A 22429-nucleotide genomic window follows, 5' to 3' on the forward strand; every position below is an offset into this window, starting at 1 on the left:
TCACACTACCTGTTGATAAAGGAAATTGTGGCTGCGAATATATTTTGCATAATGGATATGCAGATTGTGGTACCTGGCAGCCAATATTAACCTCTTCACCGGGGAATGACAAACTAACTGTACTCTAGATTTGCTTCTTAGTCCCTACATATATGTGTGGTTTATGCTATTTTATGAATTTGAACAGGGCTAAAAGAGTAAATGATTATAAGGCCGGGTGCTGTGGCTCATGCCTGTAATCCCAGCACTTTGGGAGGCTGAGGCGGGCGGATCACCTGAGGTCGGGAGTTTGAGACCAGCCTGACCAACATGGAGAAACCCCGTCTCTACTAAAAATACAAAATTAGCTGGGCATGGTGGTGCATGCCTGTAATCCCAGTTACCTGGGAGACAGAGGCGGGAGAATTGCTTGAACCCAGGAGGTGGAGGTTGCAGTGAGCCGAGATTGTGCCATCACACTCCAGCCTGGGCAACAAGAGCGAAACTCGGTCTCAAAAAAAAAAAAAAAAGAGCAAATGATTATTAAAGAGTAAATGAATGTTATTGATTTCCTTAGTCTTTGTTTTTTTAATGTTTACTTATTTATGTTTTTTTCTTTTCTATTTTCACACAGGAGGCTTTATTATCATTATTTTTATTGAGATAGAGTCTTACTTGGTCAACCAGGCTGGAGTGCAGTGGCGAAATCTTGGCTCACAGCAACCTCTGCCTCCTGGGTTAAAACTATTCTCATACCTTAGCCTGCTGAGGAGCTGGGATTACAGGCATGTGCCACCACACTTGGCCAATTGTTTTTTTTTTTTTTTTGTATTTTTAGTAGAGACGGGGTTTCACCATGTTGGCCAGGCTGATCTTGAACTCCTGGCCTCAAGTGATCTGCCCGCCTTGGCCTTCCAAAGTGTTGGGATTACAGGCATGAGCTACTGCCCCTGGCCTATTATTTAGTTTATTTCCCACACCACACCGATGTAATTTCCTTAATCTTTGGTCTAGTCACCTAAGTCAACATTACTGCCTTCCTTTTCCTGTCCCTCACTGGAGATAGCACTGACATTTAGAACCAGGCATGGAAATATAATTTGATTCTATTAGGGAGGCCAAGTATTGTTGCTGGGTGGGCTTCCCCCACTTAAGGCATATTAAAATGTAATGTTAAAATGTATTTCCTGGAGTGTAGGGAGGGGTTGGGGTGAAGTGGGGTAGAGGAAACAGAACAGAATGTTTTAATGTGTCTCTTTTCTCCACAATTAAATCCATTGCCAAGATGTCTTATAAAACATTTAAAATCGAGTTTAGAAAAAGCCACATGCTTACCAGCTGCCACTCCAAAAGTAATGAAGAGATAATGCACGTTTGCAGCGTAGGCACTCAACACCCAGCCCAGGGAATTGACGAGCCCTCCAATGATCGCAGTCTGGCGGCACCCACAGGTGTTAATGAACAAGCCGATGAAAGGGCCTGTCACAGAGCATTGGAAAAGGAATTGACTAAAGGCGCTTCAGTTTCATTCTTTCTCATAAATCTTCATGTGAAGACAAATAGTAAAATGTTACTAGAGCTGTTAAATGAAACAAAAAGCCCCCATTGCTTTATATGCCAAACATTTGTAGCATGCAAAGATGATTTTAAGTAATTTCCTCAGAGAGCAAAGGTTCTAGGTTTTTCAAGAAAGGCAGACCTGAAATAAATAGACATTTATTCTTTCGTCTACAACAAAACCAGTGGTCTAGGAGCTATCTCTAGCCTGTGGATGCGTTTTGTCGATCCCATACAAAGTCTAAAAAATGTCTGGAATTAGTTGCTGATGTTTAAAAATTAAGAGTATTCACAAAAAGTCCAGTGGCAACACAGACTACCTTCCCACAGGACCAAATTTAGTTGGAGCTGTGCGGTGGCTAAGCCTGTTTGACTGGGACAGACCCTTTCCAGTTTGCTGCAGTCTCTGTCCTTCCCTCTGGTCTTAAACCTGGCCTCACTTACATTATTTCTTTGGCTTCTTTCAAAATAAAAAAAAAAATTCCAGTTTTTGACTAAAATAGAAATATTAAAAATGTATTATGTATAATGAGTGAAAAAAAGAACTGTTATCAGGTCCTTCAATCAATGGTTTTTAAACTGTGCTTCAAAGATACAGAAGTGCTTTATGTGTGTGTGTGTATAGATATACATTACAAGAAGCAACTTGGGGATTTATATGGACAGAAGGTTATTGTGTTCGCCTTCTCCTTCTATTGAAAGATATATACTTAAGCTTATATGTTTTATATATATATATATAACCATATTTATCTATTAGCTAACATTTACTGAGCACTTTGCTAAGTGCTTTATACAAATTATGTCATTTAATGGTTTCAACAACCATGTAAACTAAGCTGTCTTCATTATACCCATTTCGCGGATAAGGAAACTGAGACCAAAAGGGAGTACAGGAAGGGAATCTTCAGAACTCCTGTGCTTCAGGCAGAAAACTAATAGCCTGTGTTCATGAGGATACCCAGATTGAAACCAAGCTGAAAAGAACTAGTTGTCATCACTTCATACAGACTCCCGTCCCGGCTGGTGTGCACAGTCTCTGACAAGACCTATCAGGCTATGGAGATTCGGGAATCCATTTCCATTGTGTAAGTTGTGACAACACTCACAAGAGCACAGTATTTTATGAAATGCATTCTGATGGTTTCCTTTCCGCTGACTTTCTAGTTTTGTTCTGTTTTCTTGTTTTTGTTTTTGTTTTGATACAGGGTCTCACTGTGTCACCCAAGCTAGAGTTCAGTGGTGTGATCACGGCTCAGTGCAGCCTTGACCTCCCTGGGATCAAGTGATCCTCCCATCTCAGCCTTGTGAGTAGCTGGACCCACAGGCTTGTGCTATCATGTCCTGATAATTTTGTATTTTTTATAGAGATAGGGTTTCTCTGTGTTGTTCAGGCTGGTCTAGAATTTCTAGGCTCAAGCGATCTGTCTGCCTTGGCCTCCCAAAGTGCTGGGATTACAGGCTTGAGCCATGGCACCTGGCTGACTTTCTAGTTCTTAATTGTCAACCTTCTTTGTTCTCTTCCTGATTTTGTGGTAATTTCTGATGTCACTGGAACTGAATGCTTATCCTGTGATCAATGATTCCTAGTTCAAATAGGATCCTGATTTATATGAGCTAGTATTCAATATTCAGTAAGATGGCATATTTTAATCATCATCCTATTTTTGATCATTACTTTACAAAGTTATGAAACCTTATATGCAGATGAACTATGTTAAAAACTTGTTTAACTCTAAAGAGCTTCCCTTTTGGCTTAAACTAAAAGTTTCCTTTAAAGTTCTAACTATATTCATGTGTATATTTGGGTAGAGTCTGCTAATGAGTTTATTTTGTCTAGTGGTTTTGTGGGTGCCTAATCCTAAAAACTATGAAGGTAAAGACTTATTAATTTAATTAACTCTGTTGCATTACAGGAAATAATTCAGTAAATTAACTTCTTAGACTAGACTTTATATATATATATATATATATATTTTTTTTTTTTTTTTGAGACGGAGTCTCGCTCTGTCGCCCAGGCTGGAGTGTAGTGACGCGATCTCGGCTCACTGCAAGCTCCGCTCCCCGGGTTCACTCCATTCTCCTGCCTCAGCCTCCCTTGTAGCTGGGACTACAGGCACCCGCCACCACGCGTGGCTAATTTTTTTTTTTTTGTATTTTTAGTAGAGACGGGGTTTCACCATGTTAGCCAGGATGGTCTTGATCTCCTGACCTCATGATCCACCCATCTCAGCCTCCCAAAGTGCTGGGATTACAGGCGTGAGCCACCGTGCCCGGCCTAGACTTAATATATTAAACATACTTTATATAAATGTTATTTGTTATTAAATATGCACATTATAGAAATAATATATAAAATAAATGCATTGATAAAAAATCTGATGGAATGACTGGGGTTAAATGAAATTCACATACCATAAGTTAGACACACTTGTTTGATTTCTTTACACATTTTTATTTTTGATTTTTTAAACCCATGGTTACTTGACTACGCCTAGCTTGGATGAGTGGGTAAAAAAGAGAAAAATGCATGACTTGTCAGTTTGCTGTTTATAGCCCTTTGAAAGGTCAGCAGATCACAGTTCAGTAGCATAATCATGTTTTCCACTTCACAGAAAGGGCCCAGAAGCAAATTTTTCTGAGGTGCTTTATGAAACATTACATTACAAAGGCGTTTGAGAAAAAAGAAAAAAAATAGGAGAAAATTCCAAACTCAGTGCAAATATTCATGTCTGGAGGAATTTGATAAATTAAAAAAAGTATAACTATTTGACTGCTAAAAACATTAACTAAACAGCCAGACACTGTTATCAACTCAATCGACTCTCACATGCTGGGGCTTCAGTCATTTATGTTTTGCAGATGAGCATAGCGAGACCCAGAAATGCTGTGACTTCTCCATGGTTATAAAATATATGTACATTTAAAAAAAAAAAAAAAAAAAACTCAAGCTCTTTGACTCTCAGTTCCCTCCCTCCCTCCCGTCCTTCCTTCCTTCCTTCCTTCCTTCCTTCCTTCCTTCCTTCCTTCCTTCCTTCCTTCCTTCTTTTATATCTCTCTCTTTCTCTTTCTTCTTTTCTTTCCTTTCTTTTCTTTCTTTCTTTCTTTTTTGAGATGGAGTTTCACTCTTGTTGCCCAGGCTGGAATGCAATGGCACCATTTTGGCTTACTGTAACCTCTGCCTGCTGGGTTCAAGTGATTCTCCTACCTCAGCCTCCTGAGTAGCTGGGATTACAGGTGCTTGCCACCATGCCCAGCTAATTTTATTTTTTTTTGAGACGGAGTTTCGCTCTTTTTGCCCAGGCTGGAGTGAAATGGCACGACCTCTGCTCACCGCAACCTCCGCTTCCTGGGTTCAAGTGATTCTCCTGTCCCAGCCTCCCGAGTAGCTGGGATTACAGGTGTGCATGCACCACCACCCTTGCTAATTTTGTATTTTTACTAGAGACGGGGTTTCTCCATGTTGGTCAGGCTGGTCTTGAACTCCCGACCTCAGGTGATCCACGTGCCTCAGCCTCCCAAAGTGCTGGGATTACAGGTGTGAGCCACAGCGCCCAGCCAGTTTTTTGTATTTTTAATAGAGACGGGGCTTCTCCATGTTGGCCAGGCTAGTCTTGAACCCCTGACCTCAGGTGATCCACCCGCCTCAGCCTCCAAAAGTGCTGGGATTACAGGCATGAGCCACTGCGCTGGCTCAGTTTCATTTTCTACACATTGTTTACTGATGGTTCACTAGCATTGCCAAAATCAAACCATTTCAAGAAAATAAAAGAAGTTCCCACACAATCTAAGGAGAAGGGGGAATCATACAATTGAGATACAATTCTTTGACCATGACTCACACTTTTATAGAGTAATTCAGTGTTTTGGGATGAGATTATCCAGATTATCTGACTTTTTCATTTTCAGAAGGAATCTGAATCTTGGACCATTTCCCACTGTAATAAAGTGTCCCAACCGGGTGTGGTGGTTCACACCTGTCATCTTAGTACTTTGGGAGGCCGAGGCGGGTGGATCATGAGGTCAGGAGTTCAAGACCGGCCTGGAACTACAAAAATTAGCCAGGTGCAGTGGCGGGCGCCTGTAATCCCAGCTACTCATGAGGCTGAGGTAGGATAATCGCTTGAACCTGGGCAGCAGAGGTTGCAGTGAGCTGAGATTGCGCCACTGCACTCCAGCCTGGATGACAGAGTGAGACTTCATCTCAAACAAAAAGTGTCCCATTGCTGTGGGGAACACCCTCAGGAAGTTATATTTTATTGACCCATCCTGGCAGCTGATGGGGGGAAAAAGCGCCGGTGAAGAGAGGAGCAATCACAGGTGAGCCTTGGCAGTGCTCGGGGATGGAAGTAGGTAATTCTTTGAACTCCAGGTCTCTTAGGGTAACCCCTCACCAGAGTAAAGAGTTAGGAGCCTCTAAATCAATGACTGTCTGCCTTAGCTGAACAGTGGTGTCGCTAAGGAGCTTAAAATAAATCCTGATACTTGGAGCCCATCCCAGCTGCAGCCTGAGCACGGGGTGGGGGGGGGGGAGCGTAAAGCTCCCCAGGTGGATCTGATGTGCAATCAAGATGGACAATCACTGCTCTAAAATGATGTAGCAAGTAATTTATCTTGTGTAGCCTGTGGATTCCCCCAACGATAAGGCATCCACCAAGAATTATTCAGAGAGCAATCATCACAAAGGCTGCTGTAGACACTGTCAAAGGAAAATACAAACTTGGCACCCCAATTCACTCTGCCAAAAGAAAAAAATTAAGCTGAAAGCTGACTCATGCAAGCAACTGCCTTTCCTTTTATTCTTAAGCAGATGGCCACTGAGAAAGGGTTATATAGCTCCACAGGTAGCTACTCTATGTTCACCTTATTTTATGTAAAAGTGCCGATGTACTGAGTGTGCGACGAATACAAAATTGATGATTCCCTGACCTGCACCTTTTCTCTTGCAACACGTGGATTACTGTACCCTCCCTTTCCCCTCCAGCCCACTTTTCCCCTTTAAATAATGACGTCCTCAAAATCATCTTTGGAGAGAGGCACAGGTAACAGACTGTTTCTGTGATTCTGTGTTTATTTCTTTTGGGCATGTCCCTAATCTTGGCAAAATAAACTTCTGGGTTGATTGAGACCAGTCTCAGATATTTTTTGGTTTACAATACAAATGAGGTGGTTACATTTTATTAAAAGTTGGGACCTTCTGGAGGACAGTGGCAAATCCATGCTACTCATTGGGCTGAGGCAGGAGAATCACTTGAACCCAGGAGGCAGAGGTTGCAGTGAGCCGAGATCTTGTCACTGCACTCCAGCCTGGGTGACAGAGCGAGACTCCGTCTCAAAAATAAAAAGAAGGAAACAATGTATATTTATTACATTTGCCATATGCAAACCACTGCCCAAGACAGAGGACTTTCAACTACTGTCATGTAAATCATGGATTTTTTGGCTGGGCCCAATGGCTAATGCCTGCAATCCCAGAACTTTGGGAGGCCGAGGCGGGCGGATCACGAGATCAGGAGATCGAGACCATCCTGGCTAACACGGTGAAACCCCATCTCTACTAAAAATATAAAAAATTAGCCGGGTGTGGTGTTGGGCGCCTATAGTCCCAGCTATTCGGGAGGCTGATGCGGGAGAATGGTGTGAACCCGGGAGGCAGAGATTGAAGTGAGTTGAAATAGTGTCACTGCACTCCAGCCTGGATGACAGAGCGAGACTCTGTTTCAGAAAAAAAAACAAAAAAGGAAAAACAAAAAACCACGAGCCTTTTTAAATTTAAGAGGTAGCCCAAATGTGCTTACAATGATTAGAACATAAAAACTATTTGTATTATTCATTTCAAGTGGGTTTTCAGTTTTCATTTGATGTAATGGCAGGCAGTGTCATAGTAGACACAATTTTGGAGTCCCATGGACCAGGTTTAAAGCCAGCCCTACACTTACTGGCTGCTCAACCTTCAGTAAGTTACTTAATGTCTCTGAGTGTTGCGTATTCTTCTTCTGTAAGATACAGACAATGGTCTGTCCTCCAGTGTTGTTGGATCAAATGAGATCATGTACATTAACATGCATTTGGCATGCAGTAAGTGCTCAATAAAGGAGAGCTGTTACTGTTGGTTTCTGGCTTGAAAAGCTTCCCTGAGGTTGCTCAACAAATCTGCAGCCACCTGGTACCAGGAGGCTTGGGATAATGAACAGTAATTTTAGGTAAATAGATAGAATAAAAGACCTTTCATTTATATAACTATGAGGCCTGCTGTGTTATGATTTCTGAGACTCAGAGCAAAAAATGTTTATCTGGCAGGCAGCTTTCCCTGTAGAAAGATTAGTCTAAAATCTGAAATTCCACAGTCTGGAATTCAGGGACTCTCACACAAAATTCTGAACACACAGTTACCTCTCAATTAAATTAAGTGTGACCATCACATTTCACCATGAGTCAGAGATTCTTATTTTGGAAATCATCTTTAAAACCATATCCGATCATTTCAGGACTGGTTTCTGTTGCTTATTTCCATAGGACTTATGAAACATAATATCTAAGACCAACTTAGTGGATGGTTTGGAAAATATTGGGACATTTCATATCCTGGCCTTCTTCTGAGTCTTTTTTTGACATTACTGCGTGCGTACACTTCCAAGATTAAATCTACATGTGTTTTGTTTTACCCCTTACAAATATATTTTTAAAAAGGAAAGAAAGCTGGATTTTAAGTGTTATAGAAACACAGTTTTCCTTTACTAAGAAAGTAGAATTACAACTGACGTAAAACTTGAACATGCCTGACGCTGAAATAAACCTACCTGCATGTTTCCTATGACCAATAGTCCTAGTTTAACAAAACAAATGCAGATTTGAAGAAATCAGTTCAATAATGTTATAGACAAAAACGATTTATGCCACACAACTTGAGAAATAACACTTTGTCCTTGTTGTCTATCATTAGGACTACCATTGTAACTAATATTGATTGTTTTTTTGTTTTTGAGACAGAGTCTCACTCTGTTGCCCAGGCTGGAGTGCAGTGGCACCATCTTGGCTCACTGCAACCTCTGCCTCCCGAGTTCAAGCAATTCTCCTATCTCAGCCTCCCCAGTAGCTGGGACTACAGGCATTTGCCACCATGCCTGGCTAATTTTTTGTATTTTTAGTAGAGGCAAGGTTTCACCATGTTGGCTAGGCTGGTCTCGAATTCCTGACTTCAGGTGATCCACCCGCCTCAGCCTCCCAAAGTGCTGGAATTATAGACGTGAACCACCACGCCTGGCCTTAATATTGTTTGTATTATCAAAAATAACATTGCTTGGCCGGGTGCGGCGGCTCACACCTGTAATCCCAGCACTTTGGGAGGCCGAGGCAGGCGGATTACGAGGTCAGGAGATCAAGACCATCCTGGCTAACACAGTGAAACCCCGTCCCTACTAAAGAATACAAAAAATTAGCCAGGCATAGTGGCGAGCGCCTATAGTCCCAGCTACTTGGCAGGAGAAAGGCGTGAACCCAGGAGGCGTGAACCCAGGAGGCGGAGGTTGCAGTGAGCCGAGATTGTGCCACTGCACTCCAGCCTGGGCGACAGAGCAAGACTCTGTCTCAAAAACAAAACAAAACAAAACAAAACAAAACAAAAAAACATTGCTCACACCTGTAATCCCAGCACTTTGAGAGGCTGAGGCAGGAGGATCTCTTAAAACAGGAGTTTGAGATCAACCTGGGCAATATAGCAAGGCCCTATCTCTACAAAAAAGTTTTAAAAATTAGCAGGGCATGGTAGCATATGCCTGTAGTTTTAGTACTCAGGCAGCTGAGGTGGGAGGATTGCTTGAGCCCAGGTGTTCAAGGCTGCAGTGAGTTTTGATTGTGCTGCTGCACTCCACCCTGGGCAACAGAGTGACACCCTGTTTCTAAAAAAAGTAAAAAAAAAAAAAAAAAAATGAGTTGAATGCCAGCCAAGATCAACAAGTCTCTGAATTGGATTCAAGAAATTAATTACTAATTGGAAATCACTGAAAAGCACAGATTCCAATCAGACACACATTGGCCTGGCATACCTCACACAAAACCAAAAACAGATTAGAGGCCATTTATGTTTCCAGGATAAAATATATTATAAATATTTTAAATTCAAACAATTAGATATAAATATATGGCTTTCACCTTCAAGTGAAACAACTGAAAAACATCATAGTGGTGGTTACCTCAGAGCATTGTTAAGGGAAGGAAATAAAATTAAATGAGATAATATAAGGGAAAGCCCCTAGTATATAATAGATGCTTATTAAATATTAATTGACAGTAAGAGTTATTTCATTTTCAAACTGAAACACATTAGCCATCATAGCATTATATTTATAATAACTTCCCAGGTTTAGTATCTCCAGCTATATAAGACTTGACTTCATAGATTGCTGTGTGGTTAGGTTTAACTAGAAAATACAACAATAGGTAGTATATATTCAGGAAAACTTGAATCTATGCTCCCATGTTAAACAATTGTTTTAAAAAAGAAAATGCAGTCAGACACAGTGGCTCAGCCGGTAATTCCAGGATTTTGGGAGGCCAAGGTGGGCAGATCTCTTAAGGCCAGGATTTCGAGACCAGCCTGGGCCACATGGAGAAACCTCGTTTCAAAAGAAAAAAAAGAAAATACAAGAATATATTGTTATTACTTTCTGTTATCTATATATCAGTAAGCTTTCTAGAGACAGTTTAGAAGATTTTTCAATAATGAGTGATCAATAATACCTCAAATTGAAAACATCAGAATTTGGGCTGGGCACGATGGCTCACACCTGTAATCCTAGCAATTTGGGAGGCCAAGGCAGGCGATCACTTGAGGTCAGGAGTTTAAGACTAGCCTGGCCAACATGGTGAAACCTTGTCTTTACTAAAAATACAAAAAATTAATTGGGCGTGGTGGTGGGTGCCTGTAGTCCCAGCTACTAGGGAGGCTGAGGCAGGAGAATCGCTTGAACCTGGATGGCAGAGGTTGCAGTGAGCTGAGATTGTGCCATTGCACACCAGCCTCGGTGACAAAGCGAGACTCTGTCCAAAAAAAAAAAAAAAATCAGAACTCTGAAATGAGGTTGTTACTGGACTTTTATAGTGTTTTATCTAACATTTTTATTTTTAAAAATATTCATAAATGTTAAATAAGCAGATATGTATAATGGTAGATAATGAATTATAATGGTTAGGCAAACAGACTTTGGGGCTAAATAAAGTTTTTTAAATGATAGTTTTTTTTTTTTTTTTTTTTTTTGAGACGAAGTCTTGCTCTTTCGGGCTGGAGTGCAGTGGCCGGATCTCAGCTCACTACAAGCTCCGCCTCCCGGGTTTACGCCATTCTCCTGCCTCAGCCTCCCGAGTAGCTGGGACTACAGGCGCCCGCCACCTCGCCCGGCTAGTTTTTTGTATTTTTAGTAGAGACGGGGTTTCACCGCGTTAGCCAGGATGGTCTCGATCTCCTGACCTCGCGATCCGCCCGTCTCGGCCTCCCAAAGTGCTGGGATTACAGGCTTGAGCCACCGCGCCCGGCCTTTTTTGTTTTTTTTTAAAGCCAGTTAAATTTAGTAGTCAGGGGTTGTTTACCAACTTTAGTGACACCAATGTTAATAAGTTCTGATAATCCACTACCACTGGACCAGGCAAAATGATGAATTTTTAAAATACTCCAAATGTTTAAAGTATTTAAATTGTTATATCACACAAGAATCAAGAGGACAAATATTGTATGATTTCACTTACATGAGGTACCTAGAATAGTCAAATTCATAGAGACAGAAAGTAGAGTGGTGGTGGCCAGGGGTGAGGGGAGATGGGAATGGGGAATTTGTGTTTATTGAATACAGTTTCCATTTGGGAAGATGAAAAGAAGTTCTGAAGATGGATGGTGGTGATGGTTGTGCAACAATATGAGTGTACTTAATGGGATTCAAAATGCTTACAATGGTAAAAAATTTTGTTTTGAAAGGGAGTCTCGCTTTGTCTCCCAGGCTGGTGTGCAATGGCACAATCTCAGCTCACTGCAACCTCCACCTCCCAGGTTCAAGCAATTCGCCTGCTTCAGCCTCCCTAGTAGCTGGGATTACAGGCACATGCCACCACACCTGGCTAATTTTTGTATTTTTACTAGAGACAGGGTTTTGCCATGTTGGCCAGGCTGATCTTGAACATCTGACCTCAACTGATCCACCTGACTTGGCCTCCCAAAGTGCTGGGATTACAGGTGTGAGCCACCATGCGTGGCCTAAAATGGTAAATTTTATGTAATGCATATTTTATCACCATTAAAAAATAGTAGCTAGTAACATCCAATATCAAACGTTACAACAATATAAAACATTACTTACAGTGGGGAATTGTCATTTGATAATGATTCAGTTTTACAACAGGTCACACATGAACATACCCACTATCAAGGTGATGCCCATGCTGAGGGAGCTGACCCACGCGGTCAGGCCACGACTCTGGTGGAATTCTTCCAGCCATTCCACATTGAGGACACCCAGGGCCATCTGGGAGCCCATGATGAGGATGTGCACAAAGAAAGAGGAGAGCACCATCATCCAGGCCCATCCGCCATCAATGTTTGGGTGGGGCTTAAGTGTCTTTTTGTCTTTGGGGTCATCTTCAAAATCATACCCAATATCTTCATGACTGGTATACATTTTCCAAGGTTTTTCTGAAATACATACAACAAATAATTTCATGGAACATCTAAATGAAAAATATCTTCATCTTCTCTGTACAGCTCTACCTCCCCATCATGGTCAAAGTGGCTCCAGTATCACATCTGATCTTCAGGTTAATCTTTGTCACCATACAGATTTGAAGACACTCCTTACTGTTTCCCAGGATCAGGTGCTTTTATGAAACTCGTTTCATCTTACAGCCATCACATATGTAGGTATTACAATCTTGGGAATAGACTCAGAGAAGTAAGGTGATTTTCTGAGGCCTGTATTTAGTGTGGTCAGTTGGGAAACTAGGATTTGACCCCAGTTAGTCCTGACTCCAAACCCCATACCCTGTCTCCCTTACAGAGATGGATATTGACAGGTGACAAGAAAGATGTCAGATAAGGAACATCTGGCTTCCAGCAGTCTTTCAGGGTAGCTTCACCTTGGTGGGGCCCCTAGCAGAGGATCTTGTTCTCAGTTTTTGTGGGTGCAAATGTTAATTTGTTAATTTGCATCCAGAGTGGATTAGCCTCAGGGGGTCTGGCTCATGCTAACCCAACTCAGGAGAGACTGATAAGGCCAATTGATTACAATGAAAGACATAGCTTTCTAATAATGGTGGTACTTATGTCTCATTATACAAGACACGTACTTTACCGCCCTCCACCCACCCCCATTCCTAGTATTTACATGGAGAACTTAATTAGTTACTAGAAAATTACTTCAAAAATAGGGTATCAGACTAAAGGAGTTTGAATAGATACTGTGGTGACATACAGGTCACCAGGCGAGGTTACCAGGTAGGCAGGGGCTAGATCATGCAAGGCCCTTGTGAGTCAAATAAGGAGCTTGTAGTTTATCTTGTACATAATGAACAGCCATTGGCTGAATTTACATCAGGAGGAGACATAATGAGATGGGTACTTTGCATAGATCTATCTCTCAAGATGTTTGAATGAGAGGAGGGAGGCTAGATGGAGCTAGAGGATGCTAGCTCCTCTTTTGTTTGTTTGAGACAGGGTTTCGCTCTGTCACCCAGGCTGGAGTGCAGTGGTGTGATCATAGCTCACTGTGGTCTTGAACTCCTAGACTCAGGGTATCTTCCACTTCAGCCTCCTGAATAACTGGGACTACAGGTACATACCACCATGCCTGACTAATTTTCTTATGTATATATGTATGTATGTATATAGAGGCAGGGTGTCACTATGTTGCCCAGGCTGGTCTTGAACTCCTGGCTTCAAGTGATCCTCCTGCCTCCGCCTCCCAAAATGCTGGTATTACAGGTGTGAGCCACTGTGCCTGGCCTGTTTCATTGTTCATGGTTTTTTTTATTTGTATTTTTGGATGAGAATTAAGTGTGTGTACAAAGACAGGATAAGGAGCAGGAGTTGCGGGTGGAGAGACAGAGATATGATGATGATAACGACTAATCCTGGAGATGGTGAAACAGATTGGTCTTGATTAGGAAGAGAGACCCATCCTCTGAGTCTGGAGCAAGGAGCGGGTGGATGGACCTCTGATGGTAAGCAGTGGGATGGAAAGTCACATCTGATGGTTTAATTTCTTTGGTGAAGCAGGAAGTTAGGTTATAGGCTGAGAATGAGGAGGGCAGAGGTTGTGTAGGAGCCTTAATGCTCAAAATAATGGAAGAGACTGTTGCCTACAACAAGTGGAAATGATTGCTGGGCAGTTCCAAAGGTCAAGTGGAGCCCTGCAGGGTCCCACTACCCAGCTATGGCCATGGAGCACCAAGGACAGAGCCAGGGAGCACTCTGCCCTGGAGCTTGCAATAAGCTGGAGGAGTTCAAAACAACAAACAGCTAAAAGTTGGTCTGCTTTCTAAATCATCACTACATGCCAGCAATTCTAGACAATTACACTGAAAAAATGTTTAGCTGGTGTAAGTTCCAATTATGTTGAGTTTTAATTATGTATGTGTATGCTTCAAATTAGCCAGTTTTCATTTCTCATCCTTTTGTAAACATTGTATTCTACACGGAAGTTATTTCAAGAACTCCTGGTTTTACAGTTGACCCTGGCACATGTGTAGCGCCAGCTACACACATTAGTTAGGAGAGGAAGCTCCTAAGAGTTCAGAATTGTTGGTAAAACGATACCCACTTGACAAAATCCACACCCACAACCCCTGTCGCGTTACGTGTTGCCACCTTTCTCAGAACACTCTAGGTAAACTGTGCCAGCACAATTATTGTCCAGAAAAAGAACCAGATCTCGAGTCACTTCACTTCTGTCACTCTATGTACTCACTTGGAGATTCTAATTTACAATTTAAAATAGTGAAACTGAAGACTGTGAGGTACAAAACCTTGGTTTGGAAAGTGACATTTTAAATTAATACTTGAAATGTTTTCTCAATTTGAACAACATCTTTTTTTTTTTTTTTTGAGATAGAGTGTTGCTCTGTCACCCAGGCTGGAGGGCAGTGGCGTAATCTTGACTCACTGCAACCTCTGCATCCTGGGTTCAAGCAATTCTCGTGTTTCAGCCTCCTGAGTAGCTGGGACTACAGGCATGCGCCCCCGACACCAGGCTAATTTTTGTATTCTTATTAGAGACAGGGTTTCGCCATGATGGCCAGGCTGGTCTTGAACTCCTGACCTCAAGTGATCCTCCTGCCTCGGCTTTCAAAGTGGTGAAACACCACACCCAGCTTAATGTCTTTAAAATTAAAATATATTCTTCTTTTAAACAGAAGAACAATAACATAATGAGTATTACTGACCATTACATGATTATTACTGAAAATCATTTTGTTGTCCTGGCGGAGGGTGATGCAAAAAAACCGATCCATTCTGGGTGTCAAAGTCACTAAGAAGTCTCGAATTGTAGGGCTCTTCTCAGGAGTGTTCTGATGTGGACGGGTAGGAGAGAGGAGCAGATTGTGGCAAATTGCACAGTGCCTACAGCCTACTTCTCTCCACACCTGAGTTAAGAATTTTTTGTTTGTTTTTACCGTTTTTTTTTTTTTGAGACAGTCTTGTTCTGTCACCCAGGCTGGAGTGCAGTGGTGTAATCTTAGCGCACTGCAGCCTTGAACTAGCAGGCTCCAGTGATCCTTCTGCCTCAGCCTCCCGAGTAGCAGGTACTAACGGCACACACCACCACAACTGGCTAATTTAAAACTTTTTTGTAGAAATGGACTTTCACCATGTTGCCCAGCCTAGTCTCAAGCAATCCTCCTGCTTTGCAATCCCAAAGTGCTCGATTACTTTACCTTTTTAAAGGCTATGTTTCCCCAAAACCCTAAAATACTCTGACCCCTTAGAGGAAAAGTTTGCTGACCTCTGGACTAGAGCAGTGGTTCTGGCTAAGGGTTTATTGGGGGAAAAATTGAGTGTAGGGGAACCAAGCGTACCAGTGGAGGAGCAACTTAGTGGATCTGTCTGGGGCTTATCTTCTTTCTTTTTGTCACACCTTGTTCTCATTATTACTTTTACCTTTTAAGTTATTCCATCTCCTCAACAGCTGTCCAGTCCTCAGCCACTACAGCACCTATGTGCAGTGCTGCTCTTGGCCTGGGTCCTTCCTCCTTCACACATCTAGCTACCTCCCATTATCCAGATTGCTGGGAGTGATAAAATGTTTATCTCAGAAGCCAATTTCCAGGCCAGGTGCAGTGGCTCACGCCTGTAATCCCAGCACTTTGGGAGGCTGAGGTGGGTGGATCACCTAAGGTCAGGAGTTCGAGACCAGCCTGGCCAACATGGTGAAACCCCATCTCTACTAAAAAGAGAAAAATTAGTTGGGCATGGTGGCAGGCGCCTAAAATCCCAGCTACTCGGGAGGCTGAGGTAGGAGAATTGCTTGAAGCTGTGGGAGCGAAGGTTGCAGTAGTGAGGCAAGATCACATCGCTGCACTCCAGCCTGGGTTAAAGAGCGAAACTCCGTCTCAAAACAAAACAAAACAAAACAAAGCAAAAGCCAATTTCTTCATCCCTTCGAGTTATCATTAGGATGGGGGTCCCTTCAGCACCTTCTCCCAGCTATTGTGTGTGATTTTCTCTCCTTCCCCTCCTCTCTCCTTCCAGCCTCCTCACCCTCTTCTGCTCATCCTTCAAGAGTCAGCTAATTTTTAATAGTGAAACCCTGAAACAGTGAAAAAAGACCCTGAAAACATCTTTACTATTCCAACATCAGAATATTTGTTAAATCAATTGATTGTAGCATAGTTAGACAATGTAGGTCTGTCATCAATAATAAAGTTCACACTTTAGCGTGACCCTCTACGTTTTCAAAGAGCCCTAGACAGCTTTATATTTGACATATGTAATAACCTCTTTGTTATTTCTAGCAAGACATGTATCCATAGGAAAAAAGACTGGAGCAAAACAAAGAAAAATGTTGATGGAGATTATTCTTTGAACCATAGTCTTACCAGGAATTTCCCCCTTCTTTCTACATATCTTAGTGGTGAGAAATTTCCTCAATATGCCAGGTGTGGTAGCTCATGCCTGTAATCCCAGCAATCTGGGAGGCTGAGGCAGGAGGATTAGTTGAGCTCAGGAGTTTAAGACCAGCCTGGACAACTGTGAGACCTCGTCTCCGTAAATAAAAATTAGCTAGGCACATGTGGTGACGCATGCTTGTGGTTCCAGCTACCTGGAGGCAGAGGTGGGAGAATTGCTTGAGCTTGGGAAGTTGAGGCTGCAGTGAGTCATGATCATGCCACTGCACTACAGCCTGGGAGACAGAGTGAGACCCTGTCTCAAAAAAAAAAAAAAAAAAAAAAAAATTCCTTAATAGATACATATTACCTGTATTATAAGAAAATAAAAGCCTATCTTTTAAATATTGTCTGGATCAGCCTCTTACCTCCAGGTAAATTAGTGGCTGACTTGTAAAAGAGAAAACAAAACAAAATGACCTCTATTGGGAAGTCTTCCAGTTTGTCTTGGGTTTCAGGCTTGTGTGTGTGTGTGTGTGTGTGTGTGTGTGTCTGTGTGTCTGTGTGTATCTGTCACCCTCCCAATGTCTGAGCCTGCTTGGGGCTAGAAAGGGATGGGGCAGCCCTTGCTCTCCAAAGCTCACAGTGCAGGGCAGAGTTGCACTGTCAAAGGGCCAGTGGATGAGCCAAAAGAGAGTTCAGAAGGGATGGCTGGTGGTTGTCTTCCCTCTGCCTCTGTTGTGTGCAGAATCCTGAGGAGCCAGAAAGAGGAGAACCAGGCAGCTTGACACAAGGTGTGAACGGCTCATAGAAATATCATTTTGCTAACCATGGGACAATGCTCAGCTATGTTTAATATGATGAAACAACAACACATGGCATTTTCCTGAAGTTCATTTACAACAAGAAAGGCTTTGAAGTAATACAAATTTAAAAGTTAGAGTTTTTTAGGCTGGGCGCCATGGCTCATGCCTGTAATCCTAGCACTTTGGGAGGCCGAGGTAGGCAGATCACCTGATGCTGGGAGTGTGAGACCAACCTGACCAACATGGAGAAACCCTGTCTCTACTAAAAATACAAAATTAGCCGGGTGTGGTGGCTCATGCCTTTAATCCCAGCTACTCGGGAGGCTGAGGCAGGAGAATCGCTTGCACCCAGGAGGCAGAGGTTGCAGTGAGCCAAGATCGTGCCATTGCACTCCAGCCTGGGCAACAAGAGCGAAACTCCATCTCAAAACTAACGAATAACAACAACAAAAATACAAAAGTTATAGTTTTTCAGCCCATGGGTTGAAATATTAAGCACTTTTCTAAATCAATGTTAAGAACTTTATATTCTTACTGAATTATTCATGGGTGAAGAGATATAGGTGCCATCAAACTGCTCTTGATATTTCCAGTTTGTTCATAAATAAGTGACACTGAATAGCATTTAATGGACAAATTTTATTCAAGAGGCACAAGGGTGCATGTAGAATATAGTGTCAAATGTAGAGCAGTGGCGGCAGGCGGGGGGGGGGAGCAAAAAGTTCTCCTATTTTTTTGAGACGAAGTCTCACTCTGTTGCCCAGGATGGAGTGCAGTGGCACGATCTCGGCTCATTGCAACCTCTACCTTCCAGGTTTAAGCGATTCTCCTGCCTCAGCCTCCTGAGTAGCTGGGACGACAGATGCACACCACCATGCCAGATAATTTTTGTATTTTTGTAGCGATGGAGTTTCACCATGTTGGTCAGGCTGGTCTCGAACTCCTAACCTCAAGTGATCCACCTGCCTTGGCCTCTCAAAGTGCTGGGATTACAGGCATGAGCCAGCATGCCTGGCCCAAAAAGTTCTTTTGGATCCTCAAGAGGCCCCTATAGATGTGCTGAGCAATGGAGTCATTTGTATTTCACACTGAAATCTCTCCAAAAGTAATTGCTGTTTTGACTATTCATGGTTAACTTCTTTTCCAACTAGTTAATGAAAACAAAAGACAACAGAAAAACAAATGTCTATCCCTCCAACTCCAAGATTGCTTTTAGCATTCATATAATTATATATGTATTTATATAAGATATAAGAATAATTTTAATATTATAATCCTACTCCACACCTGGCGAGAGGGAGAACTTAGAGGGTGTATCTGTACCCCCAGGCTCCATATCCTTGTCCACCATAGGGCCTTCGAGCTCCCTTACATTTTCTATATCCCGACATACAAGTAGAAGGACAATATGCATGTGGCACACTGACGCAGTGAATGTGGGGCTTCTGCTAAGGATTAATATGTAAAATGTGGCAGAACATGCTGGCTCACGCCTGTAATCACAGCACTTTGGGAGGCTAAGGGGGTTGGATCACTTGAGATCAGGAGTCTGAGACCAGCCTGGCCAACATGGTGAAACCCCTTCTCTACTAAAAATACAAAAATTAGCCGGTGTGGTGGTGTACACCTATAGTCCCAGCTATTCGGGAGGCTGAGGCAGGAGAATTGCTTGAACCTGGGAGATGGAGGTTGCAGTGAGCTGAGATGGTGCCACTGCACTCTAGCCTGGATGACAGAAGGAGACTCTGCCTCAAGAAAAAAGTAAACGGTAACCCACTCTAAGCAAGCTTGCTATTAGAAGCTTGGCAAAAAATACTAGGGCCTCGTTCTGAAGAGGGTGAAATAAGAAAATGGGAAGATTACGGGAGCAATAGTCAGCCTTCCATTCTCCCCAAATGAGTTCATAGACGATGAAAAATAAATTGTAAATGGGGGATAACATATGTAGGCTATGAAATTGGGTCAGCTACATATTTACATGATAATAGGCAGAAATGAAAATAACAGATCCTTCTAGGGTGTATCAGATATTAGAACAAAATTAAATTTTCTACAGCTGTGTAGAAAGTTTTACAAGCAAGTCTTTTTTTTTTCTTTTTGATGGAGTATGGCTTTGTCGCCCAGGCTGGAGTGCACTGGTGAGATCTTGGCTCACTGCAACCTCTGCTTCCCGAGTTCAAGCGATTCTCCTGTCTCAGCCTCCTGAGTAGCTGGGACTACAGGTGTGTGCCACCACACCTGGCTAATTTTTGTATGTTTAGTAGAGAAAGGGTTTCGCTATGTTAGCCAGGCTGGTCTCGAACTCCTGACCTCGGATGATCCACCCGCCTCGGCCTCCCAAAGTGCTGGGATTACAGGCGTGAGCCACCGCGCCTGGCCAAGTCATTCGTTTTTAATTTGGCTATTGTTATTACATTGCATGTGGTGAACTCATTACACATAAGGAAAGCGGGAAGCACCAAGCTAAAATTAAAATTACCGTCTTCCCCAAAGTTACGCAGAGCGTGGTGGTAGCGGCTCTGCATCCCATGCAGGTGAGTGCAGGGTTCACCCTTAATTCAGCTCTGCAGGCCCTTCCGCGCTCTGCACCTGGTGTGTACAGGGCATTTGGGGCCTTTAGAGGGCGCACTTGCAGCCAGCAGGCTGAAGAGGCTGCCGCGGAGAAGGCTGGGGAGCTGAGCTGGTGCAGAGAGCACAGGCGAAAAACAAAACCGAAAAAATCACACCGAATAAGGAGGACTCAACACATACATGCTTCTGGGTCACGGGCTGTGCTTGGTGGCTTCTCCAACGCAATCCAGTCCAATTGGCATGAATGTCCCCATTTTACAGATGAAGAATCTGAGCCATCAAATGGGAGCAATGAAGCCTAGAGGGGTTAAACTAGCAGGCGGTGGAAACCAAATCGGAAACCAGGCCTGCAGGATCCCAAGCCTGTTTTACCTCCTCCCACCCCCAACACTCCCTCTCTCCCCTTTCCTCTCTCTCTCTCTCTCACACACACGCACACACGCACACACACACACACACAGCCGCACACACACACACACACACACACACACAGCCGCACACGCACACACACACACACACACACAGCCGCACACACACACACACAGCCGCACACGCACACACACAGCCGCACACGCACACACACACAGCCGCACACGCACACACACACACACACACAGCCGCACACGCACGCACACACACACACACACACAGCCGCACACGCACGCACACACACACACACACACAGCCGCACACGCACGCACACACACACACACACACACACACAGCCGCACACGCACGCACACGCAAACAAAGAAGCCAGTCAAGGCAAGGGAGAATCTCTCTAATCCCCAATAATGGCCCTCAGTCATCCTTGTTAACGAGCCCGAATCAACTTTTCCTCAGGCAAAACACGGCTTAATTGGAAAGCAGAGTTGAGCTCCTAAAACATCGTCATGGCCTTGGCAGCGTTTAGCCCCGAAATGGCCGTCCCCGGTCCCTCATCCCATTTCAGCCTGTCTAGAGGAGCCTCGATCAGAAGCGCTAAGGGGGCCCAGCCTCTGCGCGCCCTGGGCGTGGGATCGTGCCCGCGGGGTATGGCCTCCGCGCCCCACCCTCCGAGCTCCCTCCCCCACCCGCGCTTGGTGCTCCCCCTCCCTCGGCACCCCGAGATCACATCCCCACTTCGGGCACCCCGCATCCCTCGGCGCGTTCGGAAGCCAGCAGCCCCGCGGGGAAGCCGGGCAGGCTGCAGCACCACAGCCTGTACAGAGAGGCATCCGCAACCTCCGATGTCCCTAGGCGCAGCCCGGGGTCCTCCGCTCTCCGCCTCATCACTGTCCAGTTCGAGTCCCAAACCGGCCTGGAGAGCAGACGGGCAGCGAGGCTGGGCTCCGGGCACAGCGCGCCTCTCCGGCCAGACGGGGGTGCCCTGGATGACGCTTGCGGGGCCCCGGCCGGCTTCAGCAGCAAGGCGCGCTTCCCCAAGCTCCGCCTGGCGGTCTGCCCTGAGCCGCCGGTTACCCTGCCCGCCCGCAGTTCCCGGGCCCCCGCGGCGGCCTTTGCACTACCACCCGCCCCGGCACAGCCTCGCCCTCCACCGCCCGGGCAGCCTTTCCGGAGCCTGCCTTGGGCTGGAGCTGCCCCTTCCCGGGGGTTCCTGGGGTGCAGCGGCCATCCGAATTCCAGGCTCCGATGCCCCCAGCGCCGCTCCATTCCCCAGGCCCGCGGCGCGCGCGGCCTCGGATACTCACCGCCCGAGGCCCGCTGGGCTGCGGCCTCACTCGGCTCCACGCCCGGATCCTCGAACTTGCTGCTCTGCTTGGAGCCCCCTGAGCTGCTGGGTGTAGATATTTGTTGCAATGTCGCCTATCATCCTGGAGATGCGGGTGCCTGCGACTCAGCTCTCCGCCCGGCTCGGTGCGCTCTGTGCGGGGCTCCCGGGCTCTTCCGCCTCTCGCTGCCAGGCCAGATGAGCGTTTGGTGGAGCTAAAAGCTCGACGCCGCAGTCCAGGTGGCTTTAAAAAGGGTGCGTTTGGAGGTGCCCAAACCTAACCTGGGCTTCCTTCCAATCGGAGCAATTTCAAATCTTCATGCTCGTTCATTCCTATACCGGCTAATTCTGGTTTGGCAGGGAAAAAAAAATGTAGTCACCTCACATGCACACTCTTGTGGCCGGTTGAAGTTTATAGCTTTGGCTGAGGTTCCGCTAAGGCGCTGCACATTTATCACTGGAGGAAAGGTCCTGAAACCTAATCCAGGATGCAAGTGTGACTAGCAGTAGCCTCCATTTCTCTGAGATGCTAGAGAAGGGATGAAACAGACCCTCACTGCAATATTTTTGGTCAAAGAGGAGTCTTTGTCAAATATTTTGTCAAAGTCCCTTACTCTCTTTTTTAGAGATATGGGTTTCACTATTTTGCCAGGCTGGTCCGTCCGACACTTGGTTTCAAGGGATCCTCTGACCTTGGCCTTCCAAAGTGCTGGGATCACAA

At 44.5% G+C, this 22429-nt stretch overlaps 1 protein-coding gene across 3 annotated transcripts in view; it reads right to left on the minus strand.

Moving 5' to 3' along the window:
- The window catches only part of SLC16A14 (solute carrier family 16 member 14), a 36185-nt gene extending 14051 nt beyond the window's left edge, over nt 1–22134 (minus strand). The window contains exons 1-3 of one of the 3 annotated variants that reach the window (XM_023193928.2): nt 21689–22134; nt 11942–12214; nt 1315–1458 (exon numbers count right to left, since the gene is read on the minus strand). In XM_023193928.2, the coding sequence (XP_023049696.1) occupies nt 1315–1458; nt 11942–12200 (403 nt within the window). In that variant the 5' untranslated portion in view covers nt 12201–12214; nt 21689–22134. Of the gene's footprint in view, nt 1–1314; nt 1459–11882; nt 12215–20177; nt 20315–21688 lie in introns of those variants that run through there. The other 2 variants (XM_023193929.2, XM_023193930.2) reach the window with 2 other exon arrangements.
- Between the last annotated feature and the right edge of the window lie 295 nt (nt 22135–22429).

This window comes from Piliocolobus tephrosceles, chromosome 11, assembly GCF_002776525.5.
Source record: "Piliocolobus tephrosceles isolate RC106 chromosome 11, ASM277652v3, whole genome shotgun sequence".
NCBI classification, from domain to species: domain Eukaryota; kingdom Metazoa; phylum Chordata; class Mammalia; order Primates; family Cercopithecidae; genus Piliocolobus; species Piliocolobus tephrosceles.